The 9,177-nt window shown below is 43.7% G+C and overlaps 1 protein-coding gene across 1 annotated transcript; it reads left to right on the plus strand.

Moving 5' to 3' along the window:
- Positions 1-560: 560 nt before the first annotated feature.
- On the plus strand, positions 561-4,484 carry LOC139368023 (transcription factor Sox-9-B-like). The gene is made up of 3 exons (XM_071106517.1): positions 561-1,314; positions 1,576-1,826; positions 2,161-4,484. Exons 1-3 carry the CDS (start codon positions 875-877, stop codon positions 2,946-2,948), a joined length of 1,479 nt encoding a protein of 492 aa, XP_070962618.1. The 5' UTR covers positions 561-874; the 3' UTR covers positions 2,949-4,484.
- Positions 4,485-9,177: the final 4,693 nt, after the last annotated feature.

Genomic DNA, 9,177 nt, shown 5'->3' on the forward strand with positions numbered 1-9,177 from the left:
TAATTGACTTGGTATGAATCGAATAAACAGTATTATATGTCTTAGTAACTTATCTTCTATGGCCTTTGTTTTGCCGCACGTAAAATAGCCGTGATAGTCACTATAGACTATCATAGATTGTATGAAATACTTGCGATATGGGATTTCTCGTGCACACAATTTCAGTTATAATGGACAGGTTACTGGTAGACCTATTTGCATGACTTCATCCTCAATGGGGTTTTTTCGTCAACTATTTGCTTTTTATTTTCCGTTTTCACTGGTTTAACTTTGAAGGTGCGAGTAAAAAAAAACGTGAATCGCCTGGTCTGTGATTTAAGAACATAAACACATCTTTAAAAACCAAAATCTATTTCAGTGCGTGAATTATTATGCCTATATCAATATTGTACACGACATGTAGAAATGTCTATGCATAGCCTGTGTGTGTGTGTGGAGGGGAGGGATCAAATTCCTTCAGTTCGTCATTCTCAGTCGGTCGACCAATCATATTCGGGTATTCTCGGGTATTCTGTAGCCGCACAGTAACTCACTTATAAAGTCCGCTTGCAAAGGATTTCAGTTCAAAGCACGTACACGTTTTGGGGATACTATTTGACTGGATCATTTTCTCTTTTTACCTAAAAAAGTTACAGCAAACCATCAGCTGTTGCTCGAGTGTGGAGACGCCTGCAAACAAAACAAGGTTATTATACAATTTTTCAGAAAGACATATGCATAAAGACATTATTTCTCCAAACGGCGTTGTGCAGTTGACAGCCTCTTTGCAGGAGCAAAGAGCGTCTACTGTTACTTTTTCTCCACTTTTGGACATTTGAAAGACTTTGGCCGTACTTTCATATTTCGTGCGTAATTGTTAGACAACATTTTTCGTATGAATCTACTCGACCCCTTCCTGAAAATGACAGACGAACAAGACAAATGTCTCTCAGACGCACCGAGTCCGAGCATGTCAGAGGACTCTGTGGGATCTCCGTGCCCGTCCGGGTCTGGCTCCGACACCGAGAACACCAGACCGTCAGAGAACGGACTGCTGATGGGTCCGGACGGTCCCCTCGTCGAGTTCAAGAAGGACGACGATGACAAATTCCCCGTATGCATCCGCGACGCGGTGTCCCAGGTCCTGAAAGGCTACGACTGGACCCTGGTGCCAATGCCAGTCCGAATGAACGGATCTAGTAAGAACAAGCCCCACGTCAAGAGACCGATGAACGCATTTATGGTTTGGGCGCAAGCCGCCCGGAGAAAGCTGGCTGATCAGTACCCGCATCTCCATAACGCTGAGCTGAGCAAAACTCTGGGGAAACTGTGGAGGTGAGTCTCAGTACTCTCTATCATTACTCCCACATTTGTATTTCGAGTGGCAACGCGTCTGTTTTATTATTGAAACAAGTTTCTACTCCATTCTACTTTTACGCATGCATTTTACGCACACACGTTAACTCGATACTGTGATCTTACGTAATTGAACCTTTGAAATAAAAAGGTATGTTATCCTGCATTAAAATAGGAAACTATTTTGCTGTCAATTTAATATTTGATTTACTCATGTATCCATTTGCCTTTTACGCACAGGCTACTCAATGAGGGTGAGAAGCGTCCGTTCGTGGAGGAGGCAGAGCGATTGAGGGTACAGCACAAGAAAGACCACCCTGACTACAAGTACCAGCCCCGGCGGAGGAAGTCCATGAAAAACGGGCAAAGCGAGTCTGATGATGGCAGCGAGCAGACGCACATATCGCCAGGCGCGATCTTCAAGGTGCTCCAGCAAGCTGACTCTCCAGCCTCTAGCATGGGAGAGATGCACTCCCCCGGAGAACACTCCGGTAAGAAGAGAGATAATGCTTTGTGCCTATTGCAATGGTTTCATTCAGCATGTGTTCATCAATGTATACACAGTATTTGACACATTTACTGCTGCTAGACTTTTTATAACAATACATGTGTGTGAAGGTATATTATGTGAACAGTTTAAGAGTAATACTATCAGATATGTTCTCTGTGAGTTTAACTTGATATCTAGATTAATTTGACCACTTGCACGGCTCTTATGTTTTCCTATTCAATTACATCCACGGGTCTGCTCTTGCTCTGAGATTTGCATTACAGAAAGCCTATATGTATTCTATATGTAACCCATTCTCTCCCTCGCTCTCTTAGGCCAGTCCCAAGGGCCCCCCACCCCTCCTACCACCCCTCCTACCAAGACGGACATCCAGGTGGGCAAGGTGGACCTGAAGCGGGAGGGTCGCCCCTTACATGAAGGCACGGGTCGCCAGCTCAACATCGACTTCCGGGACGTGGACATCGGCGAGCTGAGTAGCGACGTCATCTCCCACATCGAGACCTTCGATGTCAACGAGTTTGATCAGTACCTGCCTCCCAACGGTCACCCAGGTGCTCCTGGCGCTGCCACTGGCCAAGTCTCCTACACCGGTACCTACGGCATCAGCAGCTCTGTGGTCAGCCAGGCAGCAGGGGGTGCCACAGGGCACAGCTGGATGACCAAGAGCCAGCCGCAGCAGCACTCCCTGACCACGCTGGGTAGTGGAGGGGAGCAGGGCCAGAACCAGAGGACCCCCACACACATCAAGACAGAGCAGCTGAGCCCCAGCCACTACAACGATCAGCAGAGCTCCTCCCCTCCGCAGCACGTCAACTACGGCTCCTTCAACCTGCAGCACTTCAGTTCGTCCTCCTACCCCTCCATCACCCGGGGCCAGTATGACTTTTCTGACCACCAGGGCGGCACCAACTCCTACTATAGCCACACAGCCGGCGGCCAGGGCTCAGGGCTCTACTCCTTCAGCAGCTACATGAGCCCCAGCCAGAGGCCCATGTACACCCCCATCGCAGACACAACCGGGGTGCCCTCTGTACCCCAGACCCACAGTCCCCAGCATCACTGGGACCAGCAGCCAGTGTACACACAGCTCTCCCGGCCCTGAGGACACAATCATCTACACGAACACACACTTACATAGACTGATAGGCATGTCCATCTTGCAGAGGGAGACTTTGTCACAACATTCCAACATTAGTTCCCAGAAAACAGACACTTGAATTTCCAACAGAAGAAGAACACGACAGAGTAGGTGAAGGAGAGCTGGACTTGTAGGAACTGAAACTAGATCAGAATAGCTCACAAAAGGCCTTTTTAATTTTTATTTGATGAAATATATTTTTTAGCAAGAACAGAAAAAAGCATTGAGAAATCCTCTGTGAGGACTTATTAAATTGTTGATATTTTTAATAGGTACTGTGTATGTTTTCTTACCTTTTTTACTCTGGCAGTTTGTTTTTTGGGGGGATATTTTTGTAGAAAAAAGCTTTATTTGTATCCAGTTCAGCAGGAAACCACTCTCAGTAGTGCAGTTCTCTATTCCATGGCTTCAATTCTCTGGTGAAATTTTGTACAGGCAGTAAATCTCTATCCTTTATTGGTTGTGTTTGTTTCCTGCAGTGCATTCTGCTTACAGTATATGTTCTGTGCCATCCAACAAAATAAATTACATTTGTATTTGTGCAGTTTAGGGTTTCTTCATCAATGATTTCTCATGATTATAACACGTTCTTAGATGTAAGAGACACATGCTGTGAATGGCAACGAAAGAAGTTTGGACGTTATCGTTTTGTGCAGGAATATTCCAGCCTTTTGCACCATTAGTGCCTAGTATATCAGAGGTTGGGTGGAAGGGTGTTTGTGGGTGTGCTACAGCACATATTATAGAAGAGAGAAGCCACAGCTGAGATTATACTTACCGTCTGACAGCGTGTGTTTGACAGCCACAGGAAGTGCCCTTTGACCTCTCGGGTGTCCCCTGCAGTCCATCACCACACCAGTGTCATTTTACAGCCCTCCTGCCTGCTCCGACCCCCTCTGTCTTAACCCTTTAATTTATTTTTTAAATTAATTATTATTTAGCATTTTCTTCTTTTAATTGATACTTTATACAACAAATTAATTTGTCTTAAAAATAAATTATCTTCTGGATATTAAATGTCATATAAATCTGTCTTTTTAGCCGAGTGGGTACTTTAAAAATGGTACAAACAGTAATCATGTTTTATTTATCGTATGTAAAATGTTTCTATTTTAAATGTTTTATTTGTCATTTTTTTGCTATCTAGTTGTGTACGGATTATTTTTAATTGTGAATTTCTTGAGTTTGGATTCTAAACTATGGCTGAAAGAACTGGAAATACGTTTTTTTTTCTCATATGGACAAAGTATTTACAGTTATTGTTATGCTGTGGCTGATATGCTTTATTAGAGGTACGTACCAGCATTCCTGTCTTCTCTGAGGAACAGTTTTTTTCTACTTCCTGCCACATACTATCTCAGTAATGATGTTTCTTTCTAATGCGTCTGAAGGACTTCTCGTTTTCTTCAGCTAGCTTAACATGTTACTGTACTTTCTTAAAAATAAGCTTACCTTTTGTATTGTATTTGCAATAAAAGAGAAAATACTTTAGAAACAAAATGGTTGCTGATATTTTATTGCACATAACATGACCTACTTATTAAATAGGGTTGGGGGACAAATACTCTAGTTAAATGGATAAGCATTATGTTACATAACATGGCATCTATATTTTGGAATTCATAACATTTATAATTTATACCAACCATAACATTTAACATTTATCCCCCCACATTCTGAAATTGCTGCACCCCCCCAGTTTTATCATTGGAAAGTGATACAAAATGAGGCAACAGTGTGTTTTAGGACCATGAGGATGCCTCCGAGCGGTCGGGCAGGCTGTTAGGAGTGCTTATTCGACTAGATAAAAAAAAAAAAAATTATATATTATGTCCCCCCCACTTCTAAAGAAAACAAAGTTGTGCCCCTGATACCAACCCAATATCAACGTCATCGTTTTATTGAGACAGAGAGGTAGACAGAAAGAGTTAAAGATGAAGACACTGAAAGAAAGGCTCTTTTTCTCATTTATTTTCTCATGCTTTCTCTTCTGTCAGCTGTCGCAGCAGGGGGTCCATCCCTCCCTCCATTCTGCATGTTGTTAGACTCTGGTTCTTTGCTGGGGGAGGCTACTCGGCAGAAAAACAGTAAAACCGTGAAAAAAACTAGAATTAATTTCAAATTTAAAGCAGGGGACTTTGCGTCCCTGCCAAAGCTCTCTTTGCTGCCATCCATTAAAGGTCAACTGAAGGAAATGTTGACTAGCTTCACCACACCAGTGAACTAAGTGCCATTTTCTTATTTTTTAATACTATAAATCACACCTTTTGGAAGCTATTGTGATTGTTGAAACCACAATGTAATAGTATATACACATGGCATAGGAGGGCCATAAAATACGATTTTATCCATGTTATTGTATGTTTTTAATATCAGCATCATTATCAGCCTCATTGTTTGACCCAATTTAGTTTTATATGGCCTCCATCCTTGTTTTTGATCCATCTAATCATTTGCATCTTTTTGAGAGATGTACCGTATGTTGATTCTGGCAACTGTGTTTTTTTTGTTGTGTGTTTTTACTTTGCAAACATCATGCAAAGCCAAATCCCCCGTGGCTTAGGGTAGAGAAATGAGAGTGACATAGACATTGCGTTCGGCCTTTTAGTGTGAGAGAAAAATGTCACTCGCTAAAGTGAAACTACCACTGTATCTGAAGAACCACTTGCCCTTGTATGTAATGTAATTACCATACTATTGTGCCGTCAATGACATTTACATAGTTATTATTATTATCATATTACATGATCTTGCTGTACACTTATAACTCATTGGCTGATCAAGGTGGGAGGAGATTATCTAGCACCTATATCCAGCAATCCGATTGGAAGACAGTTTGGCACCGGACAGGTAGGAAAGAGGGGAGACAGAGAAGAGAGGGAACATTGAGCAACAGAAAGGGTGTGAGAGGGAGAGAGATGACTTCAGTTGAAAGCAACAGCAGGACACATCTGAAAAAGACATCAGTATCTCTGCTCTTCTAACGGGGAAATTGTAGGACTTGGGAGTGGACAGATGACAAGTACTAAACGATATCTTAACCGCCATTGATAAGAAACATTACTGTGCAGCCGTATTCATTAAACAGGCCAAGGCTTTCGACTCTGTCAATCACCATATCCTCATCGGCAGACTCGACAGCCTTGGTTTCTCAAATGATTGCCTCGCCTGGTTCACCAACTACTTCTCTGATAGAGTTCAGTGTGTCAAATCGGAGGGTCTGTTGTCTGGACCTCTGGCAGTCTCTATGGGGGTGCCACAGGGTTCAATTCTTGGACCGACTCTCTTCTCTGTATACATCAATGATGTCGCTCTTGCTGCTGGTGAGTCTCTGATCCACCTCTACGCAGACGACACCATTCTGTATACTTCTGGCCCTTCTTTGGACACTGTGTTAACAACCCTCCAGGCAAGCTTCAATGCCATACAACTCTCCTTCCGTGGTCTCCAGTTGCTCTTAAATACAAGTAAAACTAAATGCATGCTCTTCAACCGATCGCTGCCTGCACCTGCCCGCCTGTCCAACATCACTACTCTGGACTGCTCTGACTTAGAATACGTGGACAACTACAAATACCTGGGTGTCTGGTTAGACTGTAAACTCTCCTTCCAGACCCACATCAAACATCTCCAATCCAAAGTTAAATCTAGAATTGGCTTCCTATTTCACAACAAAGCATCCTTCACTCATGCTGCCAAACATACCCTTGTAAAACTGACCATCCTACCAATCCTCAACTTCGGCGATGTCATTTACAAAATAGCCTCCAACACCCTACTCAACAAATTGGATGCAGTCTATCACAGTGCCATCCGTTTTGTCACCAAAGCCCCATATACTACCCACCATTGTGACCTGTATGCTCTCGTTGGCTGGCCCTCGCTTCATACTCGTCGCCAAACCCACTGGCTCCATGTCATCTACAAGACCCTGCTAGGTAAAGTCCCCCCTTATCTCAGCTCGCTGATCACCATAGCATCACACACCTGTAGCACACGCTCCAGCAGGTATATCTCTCTGGTCACCCCCAAAACCAATTATTTATTTGGCCGCCTCTCCTTCCAGTTCTCTGCTGCCAATGACTGGAACGAACTACAAAAATCTCTGAAACTGGAAACACTTATCTTCCTCACTAGCTTTAAGCACCAGCTGTCAGAGCAGCTCACAGATTACTGTACCTGTACATAGCCCACCTATAATTTAGCCCAAACAACTACCTCTTTCCCTACTGTATTTATTTTATTTATTTATTTTGCTCCTTTGCACCCCATTATTTTTATTTCTACTTTGCACATTCTTCCACTGCAAATCTAACATTCCAGTGTTTTACTTGCTATATTGTATTTACTTTGCCACCATGGCCTTTTTTTGCCTTTACCTCCCTTATCTCATCTCATTTCCTCACATCGTATATAGACTTGTTTCTACTGAATTATTGACTGTATGTTTGTTTTATTCCATGTGTAACTCTGTGTCGTTGTATGTGTCGAACTGCTTTGCTTTATCTTGGCCAGGTTGCAATTGTAAATGAGAACTTGTTCTCAACTTGCCTACCTGGTTAAATAAAGGTGAAATATAAAAAATAATAATAAAATATGTTACACGTGTGTTTTCCCCGCCAGTCCGGTCCCAGGCCAAGTCACATGCTAGGGTGTATGGGCTCAGTCCCAACAGCGCACTGAAATAAGATGAATGGGCTCGCCCTGTGACAAGACATGTTGCTTAGCATAATCCTCAATCCTTCAACCAATCTTTATCGGGCTGCCTTGTCGGCGTAGACCTATGCCTTATTTCTGACCCATCGTAGTGCGAGTAGAGCATGACCATATGCAGCTGTCCAATCCAATCCTCCAACGATAAGAGACTCAGTAGCGTAGATCTGTTAACTATAGAAATCATCACTCCAGCTATGGAGTTCCCCTGTTGCTTTGTGTGTTAAGTATGACAGTGTAAAAACATTTGTATTATGGAAATAGTTACATTTATTTGATTGGCACCACCACTTGAAAGGGGAACTCAGGGCAACTCAAGAGACTGAGATCACGGGTGACTAAACAGAAACCTAACCGTTTGAGTGGAACTAATCATATAGTCAGCTGCTCTGAGGGACATGTCTAACTACAGCCCCACTACTGATAACCATACGATACCCTATAGCCATGATACTGGTGACAGTGAAGGACCAAATCAAATCAAATGTATTTATAAAGCCCTTCTTACATCAGCAGATGTCACAGAAACCCAGCCTAAAACAGCAAGCAATGCAGATGTAGAAGCATGGTGGCTAGGAAAAAAGTCCCTAGAAAGGCAGGAACCTAGGAAGAAACCTAGAGAGGGGTGGCCAGTCCTCTTCTGGCTGTGCTAGGTGGAGATGATAAGAGTACATTGACATTATTAAAGCCAGATCCTCATTCAAGATGTTCAAGCGTTCATAGATGACCAGCAGGGTCAAATAATAATCACAGTGGTTGTAGAGGGTGCAACAGGTCAGCACCTCAGGAGTAAATGTCAGAGGGCTTTTCATAGCCGAGCAATCAGAGGTCGAGACAGCTGGTGTGGTAGAGAGAGAGAAAGAGAGAGAGAGAGTTAGGGAGGGAGAAGAAGGGAGAGAGAGAGGGAGAGTGTCGAAAACAGAAGATCCAGGACAAGGTAGCATGTCCGGTGAACAGGTCAGGGTTCCATAGCCGCAGGCAGAACAGTTGTAACTGGAGCAGCAGCACAACAAGGTAGAACGTCTGGTGAGCAGGTCAGAGTTCCATAGCCACAGGGCCAAACAGGGCCAAACAGGCAGGATATAACCCCACCCACTTTGCCAAAGCACAGCCCCCACACCACTAGAGGGATATCAACAGACCATCAACATACAGTACTACGAGACAAGGCTGAGACAAGGCCCACGAAGATCTCCTCCCCCGCACAATCCAGAAGGGGGGGGGGGGTGCACAACCGGACAGAAAGATCACGTCAGTGACTCAACCCACTCAAGTCGAATATAGCAAAAAGCCACATCAGTTCCTGTTCACTTCAGGATCTCTGGCTGAGTAGAAAGGAAGTTGGCTTGGTCTGAAAAGCCCCCAAGGCACCTATTGGTGGTGGAGGGGGTGAGTTACCACCTAACAAAGAAAATGCCATCTTAAATTATATCCATTATGATTGTGTCAATAGGCTTGTGCAGCATTCAACTCGCACAGA

This window comes from Oncorhynchus clarkii, chromosome 16 (genome assembly GCF_045791955.1).
Source record: "Oncorhynchus clarkii lewisi isolate Uvic-CL-2024 chromosome 16, UVic_Ocla_1.0, whole genome shotgun sequence".
Classification (NCBI taxonomy): Eukaryota; Metazoa; Chordata; class Actinopteri; order Salmoniformes; family Salmonidae; genus Oncorhynchus; species Oncorhynchus clarkii.

Excerpts from the sequence above, each read along its gene's own strand:
- LOC139368023 (XM_071106517.1), top strand. The coding sequence starts at position 875 with ATGAATCTACTCGACCCCTTCCTGAAAATGACAGACGAACAAGACAAA. Across the intron at positions 1,315-1,575 it reads ACTCTGGGGAAACTGTGGAG|GCTACTCAATGAGGGTGAGA; the intron begins GTGAGTCTCAGT and ends TTTTACGCACAG. Across the intron at positions 1,827-2,160 it reads CTCCCCCGGAGAACACTCCG|GCCAGTCCCAAGGGCCCCCC; the intron begins GTAAGAAGAGAG and ends TCGCTCTCTTAG.